General features: G+C 40.3%; 1 protein-coding gene across 1 annotated transcript in view; it reads right to left on the minus strand.

Moving 5' to 3' along the window:
• The window catches only part of si:ch211-130m23.3 (uncharacterized protein LOC558547 homolog), a 53,599-nt gene that overhangs the window by 5,618 nt on the left and 25,488 nt on the right, over positions 1 to 22,493 (minus strand). The window contains exons 5-7 of the mRNA XM_041042538.1: positions 4,176 to 4,265; positions 1,945 to 2,004; positions 1,764 to 1,830 (exon numbers count right to left, since the gene is read on the minus strand). Coding sequence (XP_040898472.1) covers positions 1,764 to 1,830; positions 1,945 to 2,004; positions 4,176 to 4,265 — 217 coding nt within the window. The remainder of the gene's footprint in view (positions 1 to 1,763; positions 1,831 to 1,944; positions 2,005 to 4,175; positions 4,266 to 22,493) is intronic.

A 22,493-nucleotide genomic window follows, 5' to 3' on the forward strand; every position in this document is an offset into this window, starting at 1 on the left:
AGTGGGTACGGAAAGTATTCAGACCCCTTAATTTTTTCATTCTTTGTTATATTGCAGCCATTTGCTAAAATCATTTAAGTTCATTTTTTTCCTCATTAATGTACACACAGCACCCCATATTGACAGAGAAACACAAAATTGTTGAAATTTTTGCAGATTTATTAAAAAAGAAAAACTGAAATATCACACGGCCATAAGTATTCAGACCCTTTGCTGTGACCCTCATATATTTAACTCGGGTGCTGTCCATTTCTTCTGATCATCCTTGAGATGGTTCTACACCTTCATTGGAGTCCAGCTGTGTTTGATTACACTGATTGGACTTGATTAGGAAGGCCACACACCTGTCTATATAAGACCTTACAGCTCACAGTGCATGTCAGAGCAAATGAGAATCATGAGGTCAAAGGAACTGCCTGAAGAGCTCAGAGACAGAATTGTGGCAAGGCAGAGATCTGGCCAAGGTTACAAAAAAATTTCTGCTGCACTTAAGGTTCCTAAGAGCACAGTGGCCTCCATAATCCTTAAATGGAGAGGATGGAGGGGGAGAAGAGCCTTGGTGAGAGAGGTAAAGAAGAACCCAAAGATCACTGTGGCTGAACACCAGAAGGACTCCAAGATGGTGAGAAATAAGATTCTCTGGTCTGATGAGACCAAGATAGAACTTTTTGGCCTTAATTCTAAGCGGTATGTGTGGAGAAAACCAGGCACTGCTCATCACCTGTCCAGTACAGTCTCAACAGTGAAGCGTGGTGGCAGCACACAGCTAAAACAACGAAGGAGTGGCTTCAGGACAACTCCATGACTGTTCTTGAATGGCCTAGCCAGAGTCCTGACTTAAACCTAATTGAGCATCTCTGGAGAGACCTGAAAATGGCTGTCCACCAACGTTCACCATCCAACCTGACAGAACTGGAGAGGATCTGCAAGGAGGAATGGCAGAGGATCCCCAAATCCAAGTGTGAAAAACTTGTTGCGTCATTCCCAAAAAGACTCATGGCTGTATTAGCTCTAAAGGGTGCTTCTACTACTGAGCAAAGGGTCTGAATACTTATGGCTGTGTGATATTTCAGTTTTTCTTTTTTTTTAATAAATCTGCGAAAATTTCAACAATTTCGTGTTTCTCTGTCAATATGGGGTGTTGTGTGTACATTAATGAGGAAAAAATTAACTTAAATAATTTTAGCAAATGGCTGCAATATAACAGAGTGAAAAATGTAAGGGGGTCTGAATACTTTCTGTACCCACTGTACATTATATTTATATAATACAATATATTATATTATTAGTATCATCTTTATAAATGAAATATTTCAACATATACTACATGGATGGGAGCAAATTTGTGTTCCTCATAGGCAAATTAAATAACTTTTCATCCATCATCAGGTCAAAATTTGAATTTGACCAATACTTTATAAATAAATACCTGAAAAACTTATTAGCTGTCCTTTGAGCTTAGTGCTAATTTAAAAATGTTAGCATGCTAAGACACTAAAATGAAATGATTGTGCTCATGTTAGCATGTTAACATGTTAACATGCTAACATGTCAATATGCCGACGTTAACATTTAGGCCAAAAAACCCATTATGCCTACGCAAAGTTATACAGAGTTTCCTGCCAGTTAGTTAGTAGCTTTGGGATGTCAGTTCTATCAGGCTGTGGCTCCACAGAAAATACAGCTTGTTTAATAAACTAGGTCCAAAATGAGCTGCCTTATCTTATGTCTGTGTTTGTGTATACCAGTGTGTTTATGTGTACCTTGCTGTCTTGTGGGGTCCATCCCACTAGGTAACATAGGCTGGCTACCTGGGACTCCTCCAAGTCCCTAGAGAGGAAAGAGGATCCATCACCAGCACTGTCATCACTGTCACACAGATGATGTCCATTTCTACTATCCACAGTTCTGTTTGCTGCCTGCAGGTGTCAGTGTGGCGCTTACCTGATTGGGTAATCTGAGGGGTGGTCTGGGTCCTCCGGGGTATCGAGGTGACATAAATGGCTGAAAAAAACAAACAGCATAAAAGCAGGTTAAATTACTCAGGGTGATAAATACCGTGCACACAGTCTATCACATGCATGACATACACTCAGGGCTGCTGTCTCTCAAGGGTGTATAGAAGGAAGTCTATAAAAACAAGCCAGTGTCAAGACTCTGTAACAAAATACTTTTAAGACATAATATCTACATACTTCAAATTGTGATTAAATTGAAAGAAAAATCTTAAAGACAACAAAAAATCATGACAAAATATATTATGCTGTGCCACCAGCTTGTGCCACCAAGCTAGGTGATAAACCTTTCACAGAAACAAAAGTGGTGTACAAACTATGCAGAGCCCTGTGGGAGGTTTTTTTCTCTCTCCAAAACAAGAAACCAAACCAGAATTACTGCGTATGTATTTTCTGTTGATTTTTGGGCTCATTTTACTTTAACAACAATTCCATGACAGCAGAGAGGGGAAGGCGACCGCATTTTCATTGGGTGGCTTTTATGGAAAAAGAATGAGGGAATAAAGGATGAGGTTTTGTTAATAATGATGTCAGTGTATGTGTTAACTATGTGGAATTTGGCAGCATGTGTGAGCAGCTCTTTTGCAGCTGTGAGTGGGTTTTCACTTGTCCTCGCCACAGACAGTAGCAATGCTGTTGCTATGTCTGCAGAACTAATGCCACTGTGGTGAGAAAAGTCAGTCTGCAGTGCTGGAGAGGCAGTACTTCAACATGCCACTAGAGAGCAATGGTCCACTTGTTTTGATCAGGGTCTTCTGTTTAATCACCCCACTTCTCATCTCCCAGCTGTGCTGAAGATCCATTAAAGGAAAACAGATACAGTGTTTTAAGTCTATTTAATTACTATAATGATTATGGAATTAACAGTGACAATACATAAAAACCTTGTGTTTATTTGAATAAACAAAAGCAACACAACTAAACACAGAAAGTTTAGAAATGAATAAGTTAGTAAACGATTACATACACAAACAGAAACAATGAATGAACGAAATCCAGATGTATAAAAGCCTGTGCATATATATATATATATATATATATATATGCAGGATGCATTATCTGTCTCTCTCCAGTTAATCCCAAAATTTAGCTATAATACTCTCTGATTTGGTCCATATGTCATGAATTTTCTGGAACCTGAATGAAGAGCTAGCAACTTAAGATAAGATAAGATAAGATAAGATAAGATAAGAAAATCCTTTATTAGTCCCTCAGTGGGGAAATTGCATTTCTGTACAGGTTACAGTACAGTAAGTGAAAGTAAAATATAAGTAAGACCAATATGGCCAGAACAAGATACTAAACTAAGAAAATAGCTACTGTAAAAAATAAAATATACATACATACATACAAAAATAAATAAATATGGGCTGGAGGTTGTTGAGTTGAGTGACTTTCGTACACAAATATTGCACACTAATAATTGAGTTATTGCACATAGATATTACACTTATAGTTGCATGGAATTGGAATCACTTGATAATTGTTGCATTTGTTTAACCGACAGGTCTTGACAAGGCCTCGTCTTCAAAGAACAATTGATCTTCAGAAGGAACTGGAAAAGGCTGTTCAGGCCCACTTTTGAGTTTTTTGAAAGCGCAGCTGAGAAATGCCTATGAAAGCTATTGATCTGTGTGTCAGATGTGAGCATCTGAGTTTGACTAATAATGACGGTCAATCAATGTACGACTGGCAGAGCCCTTCTGATGGAGAACAGAGATGATCTGGGACGAAGCTGCAAGTGTATGTTGTCTGCAAGAGATTTATTTCTCCTGTCAGACTCTTTCTCTCTCTGTTTTGGGAAACACACAGTGGTGGTGGTACATACACAGAGATAAATGCATATTGTACACATATGTTAAAGCACTGTACATTAATATACACAGTTAAGTTGGAGTGAGTGAGTATTTTTAGGAAGAGTTTTATCAGTTAAATAGTCAAAATTGACAAAAGAGGCAATACACCGTTGCTCACAGTAAGACAGATGGCCTGGGATGAACAATGGGCCATAATTTACCCAGCACCTCTTTTATCACTGTATGTGTAAGTGTCCTAAAGACCAGAATAATTCTCTTTGCTTTCTTGCTTTCTGTGTGTGTGTGTGTGTGTGTGTGTGTGTGTGTGTGTGTGTGTGTGTGTGTGTCAGCATGCACTGCATACCTGAAAGAACCCTGGAGGGACTGGTCCCACTGGCATGCCCTCTCCTGGGGGAAGGTTCCCAAGGACAGGGCTGGGAGCTGCTGCAGCACTCTGAAACAGGCCAACACACACATACACACAAACAGACAGACAGACACACACGCAAAGAGATTTACAATCGCGACTGAAACTAGTCTAAAAGATTCAACACCTCTTTGCTCAGCAGTGGTGGAAAGTAACAAAGTACATTTGGTCAAGTACTGAACTCAAGTACATATTTGCGGCACTTTACTTGACATGCCACTTTAAATATGATGTACCGTTAAGGATTAAACCACCCAGCAGAATATAAAAGTTAAAAGTAGCTGCACATCAACTGAAAATGTTACTAACACATAAATGTATCAGTAACAATGATCCAATTATGTTATAGTATATAAAAGGGTAATTTTTCTGCATTATAGGTGGCCTACTTTTACTTTTGATACTTTAAGTATATTTTCTGAAAAAAAAAGATTAAGTGATTTTACTTAAGTGATATTCTCAATGCAGGACTTATACTTAATTCAATATTTTCGTACTGCAGTGTGGCTATTTTTACTTAACTAAAGATCTGAATATTTTCCCAACCGCTGCTGTTGCTGCTTTGTTCACACCTACAATACAAAACCTCTCCTGAATTTGCCACCGGTGAAACAATACAAACATAAAAATAAAACAAAACAAAACAGAAATTCAAGGGTCTTCCCCCATCTTTCTCTTACTGTCTCTCCCTCAGTGGGATATTTCCTGTTTCTGCAGATGCCCTGCCATGCTGGCCCAGGTTTATTTTTATACCTTGTGTTTTTTGTTGTGCTTGTCCCAGACGGGCGGCGCTGGCACATTTCAGCACTGCCTCTGTCTGCTTCCTGTGGCATTGTACTCCTGACTAACCCGGAGTTACCACCCAGCACCGGCCTCTTCCTCATCCTCATTAGGAATAAAGAGCAGACAACATGCAGTGTGGGAGAGTGTATTTTCATATATATATATGATAATGTGTGAACAGTGAGCACATAAAGCCAGCTTGCCTGTGCCTGTGTATTTTTTTTTCTTTTCAGAATCTGCCCACTCTCTGTTCTATTTCTCTGATCTCTCCTCTCGCTTTCTCTCCCTCTCTGAAGGCATCGGGCTGGGTGTAAAGAGCTCCAGTGAAATTCACCCACAGTCTCTGAAGTTTCCGCCAGCTGACTTTTTAGGTCAGACAGGAACAAGGTTTAATCAGAGCTGAGATAAAAGCGGACTGACGACACTCCTGTATCCTCCTCTGCTCCACCCCACCACCCTCGCTATTCCCTCATCCTCCCTCATTCTCCTTCATATCTCCCAATCGTTAATGTTCGGCAACAGGGAACAGGAAGCCTTGCAGCTTTTTGATTCCATATTCTGCAGCAAACCGAGCCTGTTATTTGTCTCAGCAGATGAATGTACAGATGGACACAGATGGAAATTGTATCTCCATGGTTCACTTGTGAGAGGCTGGATTTGGTTTGTTTGTGTGTACAACATCACGCGCAGCATCAAGTGTGTTGTGATTTTGTGAGAGTTTTTTTTCCCCCTTTCTTTTCTCTCTTCCTTGGATTCCCTGGATTACCCAGAATGCCTTTACTCCCTGGCAGCCTGAAGGTCTGCTGAGTTTGCCTTCGTGCAGAGAGCGAGAGAGAGAGAGAAAGAGAGAGAGAGAGAGAGGGAGAGAGGGAGGGAGAGAGGGAGGGAGAGAGAGAGAGAGGGAGAGAGGGAGGGAGAGAGGGAGGGAGAGAGAGAGAGGGAGAGAAAGGAGGACAAAGCAGAGATTATGAGTGTGTATGCGTATGTGTGTGCGTGTGTGTATGTGCATGTGGCAGTCAGTGTGTGAGTGCTCTTAATGTTTGTTTGTGTCGGAAAAGGAGAACTGGGGGAGGAAAAAAAAAACTACCTGACCTGCTGACAAAGCAGCATTTTCCAAATACAGCAAGAAGGGGAAAAAAAATAAATAAATAAACTGTGCCAGGATATCTCCCTGCCCCAAAACCAGCACCACCCTCCATCTTCGGAAAACAAAAACAACACTGGCAACAGCACTAACTCCACTGGCACCGATAGTCTCTCTTGATTATGACAAATCAGATTGACTCAAATGACATTAGAAAATCAGAATGAATCACACTGAGAAGGATTCACAAAGCCTCTTCAGACGAGAGGCTGTGAATCTTTTTTTTTTTTGTGAGTTTGTTCTTTAGACACCACAAAGTTGGAGGAGTCACACGATTTGCATAATGATGATTGCATAAAATTTCTATAGTACTAATCTCTCAGACCTGATTTGTCACAATTTAATGATGAATTAATTACCGCCAACAGCTGGTTAGCGCTGCTTACGACAAAGACTGGAAACTAGGAAACAGCTAGATTGGCTCTGTGCAGAGGTAACAAAATACACCTATCAGCTCTAAAGCTCATTAATTTACATGTTGTATCTCATTTGTTTCACAACATCTATTGCATGTCTGTTTTATTTTGGAATAAGGATCCCTCCCCTGTTGCTTTGACTGAGGCCTGTTATATTTTTTCCCATTAGAGGAATTCTTTTGGGGAGTTTTTCCTCATCAGATTTGACGGTCTAAGGACAGAGGGTGTTGATTGTGAAGTCCCTTGAAAGAAATTTGTGATTTGTGATAATAGGCTATATCAATAAAATTTGACTTGACTTGTTTAATCAGTGCAAAAAACAAGGTGTAAAAATGACCTTGTTTTGACTGATTCCTGGCCAGGGATGGTAACCTCCTGCGATCTAAAAACTGGAGCCAAGCTAGAGTAACTCATGACAAGAAGGCAAATAAGTTTTTCTCCCAGAATGTCAAACTATTCCTTTAAGACGAATCTTAAGTCAATAAGGTTTTGCCAGGTTTTTTAACCTCTACAATACAACATTGGCATCACCCTAAGTATTGGGGATATAGATTGTGATTTAACAAAAATTACTGTACAAGCTGAACTACACATTAACACACAGGACCTGAAAGCTGTGTTATACTCAAGAGCAAAGAGAAGAATCTATAAAGTCAGCCCAATTGGACTGATGGGCATGATAACAGCATGAGCAGTGTTAGTGGCAAAAAGTCGATAAAGCTTAAAGATTTTAGGACTTATAAGACCTGGTATCTCTACAGACAGACAGAACTGGTGATAATTTCACTATTCAAAAAAATGTTCACGAGTCTCTCGGTTACACTAATTACCTTTATCAGCTGGCTTGTGGATGGTTACAGAGAATTATCTGAACAACACTTAATGTTTTTTATTCCATTGGTAACGACTCACTCAGATGACTGTGGATAACGGTTAAATCAAACGAGCTGACGTTCTAAGACCTTTATTGTACTTCCCTCATTCAAACTATGCAGTCAATCCTGGCTGTTGATAATTGTGTTAACGGTGAGATTGCAGGGCTTCACCTGATGTAATGTGGTGCAATTAGCTCATATTAGCTACAACAGTGCAGTGACCAGGAAGTTAATGTGTACTGTATAGTACTCTGTAAATTCCTGTTAGCCAGTTCTGTTTAAATACTGATTCACAGCCAAGCTCAACATATTCCGGCACTTAACCTTTGTAAACATGAAAGACACACAGAGTGTTACACACTGTTAATGAGTCTATCATTTACACTTCTCACACACCAGTGTTTACACTTTTCTGACAAGGCCAAGAGAGAGAGAGAGAGAGGAGCAATGAGACACTGAGCTGGTGGCTTTACACATTAACACACTGTATTGTAGTGTACTGTATGTTATGGTGTGAACATAGTGTGTCTGTTAGCTACTGCTGCTAACACTTGTTGTGCTTGACTGAAGGAGTTGGTTCCTGGTTCGATTTGAGAGCAATTTGTAACACCCATATTATCTCACAAATTATTCACAGTTTCTGGACTGGTAAATGAAAGCTGGTAAACTTCATGCTGTTGTTGTATTAAATTTAAAAAACACTCCTTTGAAACCCATCCAATCCCCTTCAAATCGTCTGACCTCTCTCCTCATACCGGCTCAAATCTCTTTTCTTTGTTGTTCTCTGTCTCTGCTGTCTTTACAGAGATCCCAGAAAGACTTTATTCAGTCTTAAGAATCTGAAAACAAGACAATCAATTCATCTGTCTGTCCGTTTAGCAACTCTATTACATGAAGACTTTTGATTTCATGAGTCACTGAGTTGTTGAATGATTTGTTCCTTCGTAGTGTCGTAGTTACTTGTGTCCAAAAAGGTGTTTGTGATGAAACCTGAGGCAGTGGAACAGACACTACATGTCCTCAGATGAACACCTGCATCTCCTGGCAAAGTCATTTGTTGTATAAATTATTCAAACCACCTCCCTTCCGGAGAGCGCTACAGTAGACCAGACATACACAAGACATACAGTATAACACAGCACAACACCACTGGATGTGCACTTAAGTACACTGCTGTCCATAAAGACAAAACGGGGGTTGGGGGGGCATGTGTATAAGTAGATTTTGATGTCTAGGATTTTAGAGCCTTTTTTTTCCCCAATGTTGACTGCAGAGTCCTGTTTTTGTAGGGGGGAAGTGGTGTGCAACCTTTTTTCTCGGTTGGTGAAGTATCACCAAGATAACGGGATAAAAATAAATAAACTGCAGTAAATGAATCTTGAGTCAACAACAAAATTACTTCACTTGAGTTTGAGGTTAAGTTGTCCGAGCACAGGTTCAGATGTGTGAGGACCAAAACGTGGAGTAGGAAAGCCTTAGCCGCCCTTCTGCCATCACAGGGCTCCAGACATGGCAGTGTCCGTCGCCCTTTCTCTATTCAAAATGACGCACTTTACTGATATACAGTTCAATCACATTGCTTTATCTTATCAAGCATCCTTTGCTTTACACGACTGTGGAATGTGTGCTCAAAAGAGAATTGACTCACCATGAACAAAAGAAAAAAAAACAGAAAACCTTTCATGTAAAATAATTGAAACATGTCCTGTAGAAAATACAAAAACTGCTGAAGGACTGACTGGTAGACATTTAAATGTGGTGCAACTGCGCTACAGTTCACTACTTTGCAACCTAATCAGACTTTCTACATACTACATTCACACTACACTAATCCCATCAGACTAAAGGGCTCAGTAATACTTAATGAGAAAACTCGCAAACTCTTCTATCCCTATATGTTTACCAATTGTGTTTCTCGCTAATGTGTGTGCGGAAAGCATGCATACTTTGTGTGTGTGTGTGTGTGTGAGAGAGAGAGAGAAGGTGGGGAGTCATTTTCATTCAATACAATAGAGACTGAGAGACCCTCAGAGATGCGTGAGTGGAATCTCAAAAGGCTGTCTGTGTCTGTCTCCTCCCTCTCTCTCTCTCTCTCTCTCTCTCTCTCTCTCTGTCTCACTGTCTCAACCTGCATCGGTTGCTGTCTGCTTCCTCCACCTCTGTCACAGACACACATTGCTCTCACACAAATCCACTCTATCTCTCTATTTCATAAAAACACACACACAAACTCAACAACAACAATGAATTGATCCAACAAACAAGCACTGACTGAGTGTCCAATGCCTGATGTAACTTATTCCTCCAATGCTAATCAAAAACTGTTAAATACACTCAAATGAGCCACACTGTTGCACTTGGCGGCATGTTTCTTCATTACAGTGAACATGGACAATGAAATTTATTTTCAGCCAATGCGACATACAGTAAATATGCACTGGTGATCCAAATTGTGTATTTATCCGCAAGCTGAAAACAGTCCCCCAACAAATGCACTGTATACTCTTGTTTAAGAGCCGTTTCAGGAAAACTGCACAGCCCAGATGTTTTAGGAAATTACTTTGCCTTTTAAAGAAATGAAACTATACAATTTTCACAAGTTTTGTAGTTTGTAGGAATAAACTGACTTGGTACTGAGTGCCACAGAAAGGATAAGGTCTAAGTCTGAAAGTGCTAGGAGACAGACTAATGCATTAATGGTTCTGGTTATTTAATTGGATTTGCTAAGAAAAATATATAGGAGACTAACACCAGCCTGATTCTTTAAAGTACTAAACTCTCAAAGTATTAAACAGAGCTGCTATATTTTCTATTAATCTATTAATTGTTTCCTCTAAAAAAATGTAAAAAAAAAATGTAGTTAAAAATGCTTGTATGCTGGCTGTCTTTAGTGAGCTGTTGGGTGGGGGATGGGGGGGGGGGGGGGGGGGGCAGTGGTGGGGTTTGGAAGGGTTACTACTGAGTCTCAAGGCCACCCACTGTACAACAGGATCTACAAATGACACACCACACAGGAAGGAACTCCGTTCCTCCTCCCTCTCCCACTTTCCAGCTCCCTCCAGCCTCTCAAATGCCATTAGTCCACTTCCTGAACAAGGGAGGGTGGGGGTGGGGCGGGATGGAAAGAAGAGATGCTACCAGTCTGCATGACACACACACACACACACACACACACACACACACACACACACACACACACACACACACACACACACACACACACACACACACATATAAAATACACATTCACATACACATTAAAGTATGAGAGCGGAAACGCAATAAGAAGATTGATTTCTGCATTAGTGTATATGAACAGAATATGGCTTTGTAGTCTGTCAGTCACTGTCAAAAGTATAACTACAATATATCTATATCTACAACTTAGAGTTTTAACTGAGAAGAAAGTCAGAGAGACAGAAACAGAGAAGAAGTGTGTTTTAGCAGCATAGAGATGAGAATGGGTGTGCTCTGCTTTTGACCATGTATTATTCACAGTCTCCTGTGGCGAACAGAGACAGATCAACAAGCTCCACTGTCCAATCCTGAGCCAAACTCACTTTTCAGTTTCAAGGCAGATAGGCTGAAAATCTCCCTCTGGCATTCAAAGCTTCCTTCTTAACCAAAACATGCCGTATGCTACACCAGTAAAACACAGCAATGAGTGGAAAAAAGTGTTTTCTCTCTGTGTACTTCTTTCCAGATCCTGGCTGTTTAGCTACAAAATCTGGCTGAGTTCAAGCTGCCAAGAAAAAAATATATATACTAAAGTAGAACCATGTGTTTGTCTGCTAGCTGTATGGGACAAACCCAGGCTAATTTGGCTGATATTCCAACGTGGCTCTTGTTTTTGCAGTTTTAGTTAGTTATTTATTCCTTTTGGTAATTTTAACACTGTACTCTTCAGGTTAAAGTTTGGTAAATATATCTCTTATTGTCAGCAAATCACATGTAAAGACCAAAACCAGCAATGAATTCATTCTACTAGCAAATACTTTAAGTGACTGAGGGGCTGCGTACAGTGGATGGACTAGAAAGGATCCTATCCACATAATACAGTGCACTGATTGTCTAAGAAATTAAAAACAGTCCAAACATTTCTTCCTCTGGCTTTATGTGGTATATTCATTGCTAACCACTCAAGGATTTTCAAATGTTTTCTCCATAATGCCAGTGTTTCATTTGTTCCCACCATCTACCAACACCTGACACCTGATTAAAAATTCCAACCCAGTAAACTGACCAAAGCACAAAGGTAACAGCCCATGTACAAACTGGGGGAATACATCTAAGAAATGGCTCCTAATGTCTGAAGGGTTGCCTGATACAGTTCGAATCATATACCTCTAGATCATGGGTATTGTAGTTTATTTTGAGGCAATCCAAGCTGCACCTCCCTTTCGCCATAAATACTCACTAGAGCATTAAATGCGTATACATCCAAAGCTAAAAATAGTCCCCAACAAATGCATTTCCTAATCCTGTCTGACTAAAGGTAGTTTCCTAACAACTAAACTCCCCAGCTGTTTTAGGTAATTACTGAGCCTTTTTTAAAAAACAAAACTACACATTAGTGACCCATTTTTAAAAGGTTTTTGTCTTTATAAGAAGTCAGTGGGCTTGGGGATGGGGGCCACAGCGAGGGAAGGATAATCAGAAACTAAGGTATTGCTGGTTTTGGTCTTTTGACTGTATTTGTTGGCAATAAGAAAAATATAGATTAACACTGTCCTTTAATTTTCTGAGTTTTGAGAATGTGGTGATGTCACCTGAAAAGAGGAGTGGGACAGGGTCAAATGTCCCAGACATTACTATGGTGTTATTAGAACCAATAAAAAATAATGGTCAAAACAATAAAAATAAGACCCAAGTTATAATAAACCCAGATTTTGCATTTACAAAAAAAGTGACTCTGAGCTGAACAGAAAGGGAGGAAGAAGATGTTACCTACTTCAACCTCCACAACACCCTTGCCTCTCAGCGTTCACCCTTTCTACCCCTCTACATCTTTTCAATCTTTAGCACTTTAGTACTTTCAGCAGCACATTATCCCACACAATTCCCACCAACACCCAGACACTCTCTAGTGTAATATTACAGGTGACTGCCAGGTAAAATGGCAACACAACACTAATCTACTTGACTTCACAGGGTGATTACAGGTGGGGTGATATTAGCTGCACAGGGGGCGACAGTGGGGTTGGGGGGGGGGGGTTGCTGGCTGTATTTCCTTTATCACTGATGTCATTAACAACCCTTGTAAACATCTCTGAGGCAGCGAGGAGCTGTATAATATGTGAGGTGAAGCTGCAGGCTGATGCACTGTCAGATACACGTATGGAGCTGAAAATGATAGTCACTTTGGTGCTGGAGCCACACTTCTCCCACCACTATCTCACTTGGTTCAACGACACTGGGGGAGATAAGGGAGATGGACTGAACACAGAGGAGAAGACAGGGTAGAGAGACACAGAGGTAAATTTAAAAAAAAAACACAGCTTGAAATGAAGAAGAGAATGTGCCATGGTATTTTCTATCTGGCAGATCAATGCAAATATGGAGTATTGATTCACCTGAAATCCACATATTTTGTGATCTTTAGCACTGAATAGAGCCAGTGCTTTTATTTTGTAATTGCAGAGATTAAAGAACGGACTGGAATTAGAAAACTGTCAGAACTGTTGATACAAGGACTCATCAATCCAAGTCACAAGAAGAACAAGTGAGAAGTCACTTTCAGTGTCTCATCTTGCAGTCCTTCTAGTACTGGAAGGCCAGACACAGGAGACAGCACGAGATAAGGATATGGGTGTCTACAACAGCAAAAATACACAGGGGTTAGTTGGGGTCAAAGAGATAAAGTGCTGGTCTGATCGTGTCAGCATTCTCACTTTGCCCTCCTGCTCTCCCTCCGTAGTCCTGCCGCCACTTCTACAGTTCAATCTGTGGATCATTCCCTATAATCCCTTTCACACACAACCTGTAAGGTTGCTGCTGTGTAAACTTTAGCAGCATCTCTGTAACTTTCCTCCTGGATGGGTCAGGGAAGACCGGATATTTAAATACACAGTGTCCAATGCGCAAAAACTGTGCTCATTTGGACTGATTCCAAACTGAAATATTCCATCTCTCATCCGTCTCTTGCGACTGAAAGTTTTCGAAAATATCAACAAAAGCATCAGCACCTGTGAGAATTAAACAGAAATACGCTGGGCTGGTTTCTGGGTGAAGCTGCATGTGTGAAAGCTCAGTGAGCACCTTTACTCAGACTGCTACATACACCATATGCTCCTGACTAAGCCCTTTATTTTCATAATCAATAATAATAACTGCAGTCAAACTTGAAATTATTCTCCCATATCCTACAGCTCTGTTAGAGCTTGTTCTCATTCTTAGTCCCTCTTGTCATCCCCTGCCCTCAGTTAACCTCTCCCCTGCACTCTGCACCATGCCGTCCTCTTCGCCCCTGCCATGCTGCAGGGCAGCATGGCGTGCATATGTCAACATCACATAAACACTCCAGCTTGGCATGTCCAAACACGCATGTGACATGACTCAGTGTAACAGGCCAGTGGAAAACACATTCCTCGGAGACCAGCGGGCTGAACGCAACAGGCCAGCGAAAGAGGAAGGAAGATGATAAGAGACATAAAGAGGAATGTAGAGGGACAGAGACTGACAGAGGGTATGGAGAAGTGAAAAAGAAATGCTGATGTGAAAGAGCGAGGATGAAGCAGTGTTGAGAGTGAGGGGGAAAAGCAGGCGAGGGAAAAAAAAAAGAGAAGCAGAGTGAGCGATTGTAATTTTTTTTCCAAAGAAGAAGCAAAATACAAGCAGCCCAGCATACAGTACAACATTTCCCTTGTTTCTTATTTTTTTCAAACTGTTTGAGTGCACGACAATCATTTCCATCTCTGCTCAACCTATGGAGATTCCCATTCCTTTTCTCCCCTCAGTCCCTCTTCACTCAGCTTGCTCTTCATTGCCATGGCAATGATGTTACAGTGAGTCACCTCCACATATCCCTCCTCCTCAACACCGCCAAGAAGGAACATGGGAGTGTGTGAGAGAGAGACTTAGACAGAGAGAAAAAAAAAGAGAGAGAGAGAGAGAGAGAGAGAGAGAGAGAGGGAGGGAGAGAGAGAAGGAGAGAGCGCTCTGTTTCCCTGGAAACAGACTGGGGGTCTCCCCAACCCCCATTGGTTCTCAACTGGTTGGAATCAGCTTGTTACCCACAATGCTTGGAGCTTCTGTTTCTAGGTTGTCTCTGTCCTTTCTGTTTTGCTCTGTCTCTTTATATGCATGCACACACATAAACGCACTCACAGGTGCTGGTCAGAATTCAGGTTCGCATTTCATGCCACTGAATCATCTTCTTCGTAGGCTTGGTTTATGATAATCCATCTTAAAGAGTCTTTTTTGTTTGTTTGTTACTGCAGTCCAAAATTCTTTATTCATTCTATAACTTATAATCAGTCTACCCTTTCCATAAGAGGGGGGGGCATTATCTTCAAAAGCTTTAATGCAGTTGCTGGTAATTATAATAATATGTAACAAAAGCTGGGAAAAACAAGTTGTAGATGGTTCAGCTCAGGTTAGAAAAGTTTTGCAGAGATTTGATTTTGGTGGAGCTTGTTAGGAGGCAGCTCTGACTGAGAAGACAACTTTGGGGAAAGATAGCCCCATAGTCAATAACATAGCTGCAAGGAAGTTGGATTTTAAGGTGGAATATCTCTTTTGTTTGATCTGGGCTCTGAAGAGTGGCTCTCAGAGGGATTATTTTATGTAGAAAAGATCAGTGATTTGAAAGGAAAAAAAAGCGAGAATTCTATCAATTTTACCATTCTGTGCGAAAGAGACTGGAAGCACAAAACAAGATGATAGGAACTGTTAGATTAATAGACAATAATTAGATAATCTTGTGTACAAAGTGGACACAAAACAGAAAAGCATACTGGAAACGGTCTTTTCTCTGGGGAGCATAAATGTGATCAGCAAACTTCATGGCAATCTGCCCATTACATTTTGATATTTCCTGGGTACAAGTGGAAACTTTTTAGCAAGAAAAGGTCGACACATACTGCCATCCTTGTGCTGCTAGAAAGAAATTAAATATTAATAATTTATGATTTCAACATTACAACATTTTCTTTTGCAACCTTCTGGCGAGTACTGTGTGTTACTGGGTTATTAAGGTTGCCGAACATCAGCACTTACGGAAAACAACCAGAGTGAATTGGGGTAAAGATCCATTTATGAGCAAAACTGCAAGAGAAGACCATAGAAACCAAAAAAGCATGTCCATGGTCAAGTGAATGAATGAGTGTTCTTCTGTTTAGCATTAACAGCATACATTTATTCTCTACACATGTTTGTAAATGCAGAAAGGAGCTGCTTTCAGTTACGCCCCAGGGTCACCGCACCTTCCTGTCCTTCAGCCTCACACAGATGGCACAGCACTTTATGTGTACACTTGTGTTTCCAGAGATATCAAATACTGGGAGTGCATCAGGACGCAAATGAATAAAGAAGTCCTGTATGTTGTTACTTATTTACTAATGTGCGTATCCCTTAGCTGTCCTATAAAGACAGAATGTGTGTGCCGCTGTTAAATTGGGCGTCATGAATACATTTCCATGCATGAGTGAGAAAGTATGAATGTAAGATCTGGCAGCGTAAGACGGAGCATTTTTATCAAAGGGGGTTGCTCTTGGCACTTCCTCTTGATCTCTTCTTCCCCTCTAACTGCCGTGTGCCTGCTATCTCCCACAGTGATGCCACACAATGATACCAGACACCCTGTGCTATAATACTTGCCTGTAACACTGCTGCCTATCTACAGTGCATTTCATGTTTGCTTTCCACTGTCCAGTTCATCCATCTGTCACCCTCTTTGTTCATTTTTAACTAAATTATCTTTGCACAGGCAGCCAGCGGAGTGAATTGACTCTTGTTTTTATTAGCTGTTTTACCAATTTACTAATTTTTGCCATATAATAAAATCTTAAAGTAGTTCCCAATTTTAAAAACTTTTTTTTTTAAACTTCATCCCTCATAAAACAACCAGAGAAGGAAATATCACTCTTTTCTAAAGTGTGTCCAGACTATGGCTATAACATGTGAGATGCTCTGAGTAGAGCTGAAATGATAAGTCGATCAAAAAGATTCACTGGTTTCTTTCTTGCATGTCAGTAGTAAATTGAATGTTTTGGAGGTAAAAAAAAACAAAACCAAAAAACACCTACACCACCCTACACTAACCCCCATTTTTCAAGGTTTTATTGAAATTTCAGCAGTTCAAGTCCAATGAACAACCTGAAATGGTACAAAGGCAAGTGGTAAACTGCCCAAGGTAAAAAAAAAAAAAAAAAGTAAACTAAAACCTCTTTTACAGGGATTACGAAATTGGTTAACTTACAGTTTCCCTGTTTCCTGCAGCAATGGAAGCGGAATCAAATTAAGCCTTGAAACTTAATGAAATTCCTACATTTGCCCCAACTTTTACAGTTTACTTATAAAATCTCTGTCTGTATAAAGACAATGTTGGAACAAACTGTATTACTACACCCTCTGATGCTGTATTAGGACAACACTGTACTGCAGGAAGTAGTACTGTACACTGCTATCAGAAGAGAAAGACAAGTAACAAAGGAAGACAGACTGGTTGGTCAGGGGTTCATCCTACAGCAAGATAATGACCCAAAACATTAGGAGAACAGAACCAGACAGTGACTTCAAATGATGGAAGACAAGCACAGTCTCCAGACTTGAACTCTCTCTTGACCAGTAGTGAAATAATGTTTTTTTTTTTCACTTTGTTGAAACACACACATTCTCAGAATTTTGTGAAATGTTTACTGGTAGAAATATTCACCAGCTAGGCTTTTTCTCCGAATTCCAGTTTTTCAAATTGAATGCCCATCCTTGCCTGTCTCCCTGTGAGGTTGCGTGCCTGGCTGACTCTGCCTCTGTGGCCTTGTCTTCTGGTTGACTTAATAGCAGTTGAGCTTTCCTCTTTGAGAATCCATCGCACATTCATACAGCGATGAGACAAACATGTAGGACTAAAAGCCCAATCACAGTATGATAATGGCAGCTGTACATGTTCAGGCTTTTCAAGACTTTCACAGCCACCTACACTGTTTCAGTTCAGAACATATTTTCAGTCACAATATCCACATTAAAAAACAAAAACAAAAACAAAAACAAAACAAAACAAAAAAAACCCCCCTTCATTCTTCCAGGAGGATTAATATTTCAACCAACACCTTGCTTCAGTTAAAAAACACAGTCTTATCACAAGGTTGCACAGCATGACCAGTACAACTGTTGGACGCTGATAATCTCCAGAAATCAGGAGTTGCTCTCAGAGAAGTTTTTTGCATCAGTTCTCTCAAACTCCCCAAATTTCGGTCTGCCATTCTCGTCTAGTCTAGTCTACTTTAGACTGTCTCCTCCAGAACTGGCAAGAATAATTCACTGAGGGAATTTTGAACATGTCTAGAGTATGTGTGTAATTATTCCGCTCAAAGTGTCACACACAAATACACAACTATGGACCAATGCCCTTAACACAATTTATATGGAGACATTTGTATTTCAATTAAATGGAACCATTGTTCTGGTACAGCAAACATTTTAAAAGGTCTAAATGTCTTAATGTAGTGGAGAAAATACAGCTAATATGCTCAGTATTGTTTCCACAGGATGTTACAAACAGTTTCATGCTGGCTTGATTTTTTTTCTTGCTGTGCTTTAATTTGCTCATATTTTGTAAAAGATCACAGAAATTAGTTGGGATACAAGTTTGCAGTTAGTAGGGAAACTACTTTTTTTCCCAGCAGTAATCTGTTCAAAACACACGATTACAACCATATTACAACTGGTGCTTTATGTGCAGCCTTCTTCTTCTTCTTTTTCATACTGTTTGCTGTTTATAGTATTTATTATTACTGTGTATTATTGTGTAAATCCTGAGTGTTTTTTCTGCTGCTGTAACAGTGCAATTTCCCCATTGTGGGACTATTAAAGGTTTATCTTATCTTATCTTATCTTATCTTATATTTCTCCTCACTTATTAATTAGCTTGAGACACTGCAATATATACATATATGTATTCATGTAAGAATGTACTATGTTGTACTAAGATTTTACAGCTTATGTGACAACTGTCAGCTTTCAACTTTCAAACTGACAACACTATCAGGAAAGGCCTGAAATGACCATTTCCTAATAAGGCCATTTCCTGGTCAAGCATAAGAATTTAAAAATAACTTGTTTTTATGACTTCATGGCCTCTTGCAAATGGAAACCGCTCATTTAGTATCGAGAACACAATTTACAAAGCACTTAACAGAACTGTAAACTGCCTTTCTGATGCCTGAAAAGCTTTGTCTGAGGATGGAAATCAATAACATTGCATCTCAGTGTTCATCAGCCTTTTCTTTCTTTCCCTTTCAACATCAGATTACTATTAATGTCCAGGAAGACCATCCTCACACACTCAAATCTAGTGATACAACAGACATGTACAGTACACAACCACATGCAAAACATCATGCATGTGTAAAACAGATAAACACTGTTAAGACTGTTTCTTTAAATCAGAAAACCAAATGTATCTACAGTACGCGGTTCAAACTGGGATAATCGTGCAAATCAAGTCAAAATCCTTGTCACAATCCCATCAATTATCAAAGGAAAAAGGGACACAAAGATGATGCGAATGAGCTCCTACGTCTCCGCAGCATTAATTAGGACTTCACTCAGTAATTAGCTATCTGAAAATAATTACCATCAAAATGTCTGATTAAAATCTCCATCAGTCTCAAAGTCAGGAGACTGAAAGAGAGGCACCGGCATCAAATTAAGGTGTGCTACTTTTTCCAACCAAGTCCACCGCAGTTGTCCCCTCATTTTGTTTTAATTGAGTGGCAGATATGTGGGTAGTACCTCTGATTGGATCTGAGAAGCAGCACAGCGTTGGAACAGTTGATTGAAAGTGACCTTGGTCTAATTACAATTGGTCTAATTATAATTCTCTGATTACATCCCGGCAGGAAGTGTAAGAATAAGACGTTGCTGGTGGCCTCTGCTAATGACGTTAAGATATATATTCGGAATGATTTCTGAATTGAATTGATTCTGATCAGATAAGAAGAAACAAGATACAGTTGTTGTCATCTTAAGGACAATTACATTCAATGACTGTAAATGTGTTTTTTTTTTTTTTTTTGGTGTCGAGACGTGTTTCAGACGAATAAATCAGATAGAAGTGTGCGACTCTTTGTGCCTCTTTTTCTCCACCTTTCTCCTCTCCTTTCTGTCTCTCTCTCGGGTCTGAGGTCATGCTGCCCTCCAGCTCCCGTACTCGGAGCCAGGATGACATCATCCCATAACTGCCTCATCCTGGGAGTGCCTATTCATCACCCTGATCATCATCGCCAGCATCAGCAGCATCACCTGCGTACGCACGCACGCACACACACACATACATACATACATACACAAGCATGCACACACACACACGCACACACACACACCTACTGCAAGAAGATAAAAGAGAAGAGGGCCCCCACCAGTTCTGCAGGATTGCAAGCCTAAAGGAAAGAGAGGGAGAGAGAACCGCAGAGAGGGAGGGAGAGGAGAGGAGGGACGATCCTGCTGGGGTAGGCAGAAACCCCTGACCTGTGCACTTCCAACAATACATCTCAATAAACCACAGTACAGACAAATCTGATGAGTCAGACTTCAGGCTACAGAGGGAAAACAACAACATAAAAAGCTGCACTCTGCATCCCCAACTCCACCTCGCAACTTCCTGCGAGGAGAGCCGTACTTCCTCTCTCTTAGTCACCAGTTAATCCAAAACTTCATGAGCCCTGGCGCTGCTCACTGTATTCCAGTTACTGGATGTTGCATGACTGAATCAACCCATGCCTTGATGTGCGGGAATTACAGCAGTAAAGTGGAGCCACACTGAGAAAACACAGCAACAAACAATGTTTCCACCACACGGGCCACTGTCTGCTTGCCCAGTCTGCTCTTCAGCGTAATGTGCTCACAGTACTTTAGCCAGTTATGTGTGTGAGTGTGTGTGTGTGCAGCTGATGTGCTCTGGCAGAACACAAGGAGCAGGTACTATAAACCTTAAGCAGTGCGTTCTCTACACTTCTTTATCACACACTTTAAATGTCACAACAAGCATTCAATTACACACCACTTCAGCTAAAGGATCCACAACAAGACTAAACCAGTTTGAAAGGTTGTAAAGACAACTTGTGGCCGTATCATAACCAAACAGTGGTGAGAATATTATTCTGGGATTAAATATGAGAAACCGATGAAAGGTGGTGAATCCTAAAACTCAAATTTATGGTCTAAGTGCACCTGATCTTTTGATACCGTTATCTGTAAATCCTTGTTTTTTTTGTGTGTGTGGCTTTAAACAAACAAACAACAGAGACAGAAACAGCAAACCACTCTCTGTGATGCTTGTCATTAATATTGCTCTTTGCATTGTCCAATAAGCTATAATGTTTCAAACTATATAACGTAAACAAACCACAGGGAAGTAGGAAGTAGAAACAGAGACACCAGAGTGAGGTGTTGTCTTTAGGCACTGCTTTGATGCCACTGTCATTTTAATATTTAACAGTTTGGACACATCTCCAAACCATCTTTGATCTCAGGTGGCCTTAATACTATGACCCAAAACAGTTAGTATTAAACCAATGAAATGACAATATGAAATAAATATTTGTATGATATATACAGACAAATGAATGGCTGTGTTATGAAATGTTATTTAATTTAGCTTTTTTTCACATTGACAGTTTATTTCAGGTCACATTTATTTTCCTCCTACAGTTTTTACCTAACAATATACTACATTATTAATATTTATCGTTTTCTGATCGAAATTACGATTTCATACAACGCGATCATGTGATCGCCAAAGTGCTCCTGACTGACCCAGGATCTGCTTTGTGAACTATTTTACACATAGATGCCGTCTCCCTGCCGCCCGGTTAGCTCAGTTAGTAGAGCACGAGACTTGATCTCTCGGGGTCGTGGGAGGCACCACCTCCCATGGGCTCACCACCTGTGGGAGGTGCCGTAGGACTTCGGTGAATTGTGGACTGGGCGGAAGTTACCCCCGCGAACCTGGGACCCAGATAATTGGCAGATGAGGACATGACATGCCGTCTCCCTACCTGCCAGCTTACCAATCAGAAGCAGCATGCTGCTCGTGGACAGGTCACGCTGACGCAATCAGTATAACCTGCTCCACCTGCTCCTTCATTTCTGAAATGGCTTCAGCTGGAGCAGAAACGGAGTTACGCGATTTAATCCCCAAGAAAAACGGCACGTCGGGCATTTGGGAGTACTTAGGGTTTGAGGCTGCAGACGAACGCCGTGCACTTTGCAAAACCTGTCGCATTAAAGTTGCAACATACAGCGGAAACCCAACCAATTTATACCGGCACTTGAAAAATCACCACGGAATGCATGAGGAAAAAGTCTGGTTTAGTCTAGTCTAGCGAAAATGATGCTCAGGCCCGTAGTAGCCAACAGACTACAATTACAGCATCTTTTGCCAGCCGAAGACACCGGGACATAAGGCTGTTGGGCAAGATCATTTGGTTTTTTCTTGAATTCTTGAATTTTATTGTATTTTATTTTTTGTATTTTATTTAAGTTTTTTTTTTTTTTTTTTTAACTTAACACAGTTAAGACAGTCAAAGATGGCTCTTCTAGTTCTTCATTTGTAATAACTGCCATTGGTCAAGGACTTGGAATGTACATGTATGGTTCTTGTTAATAAATACATTTGAAATCAATTCTTAACTTTAGTTTTCAGTCTTTTAGAGTAATTCCATTTAATGTTTTAATGGTATGATGTAATTTTCTGTCATGTTTGCAAATGTTACTGTACATTGTGAATATTACGCTGAAGCTTGGTTTGAAGAAAATCGTGAATCAAATCGAAATCGCAGTATCTGCCAGAAATATCGCAATTAGATCTTTTCCTAAA

Source organism: Toxotes jaculatrix, chromosome 7 (genome assembly GCF_017976425.1).
Source record: "Toxotes jaculatrix isolate fToxJac2 chromosome 7, fToxJac2.pri, whole genome shotgun sequence".
NCBI classification, from domain to species: domain Eukaryota; kingdom Metazoa; phylum Chordata; class Actinopteri; family Toxotidae; genus Toxotes; species Toxotes jaculatrix.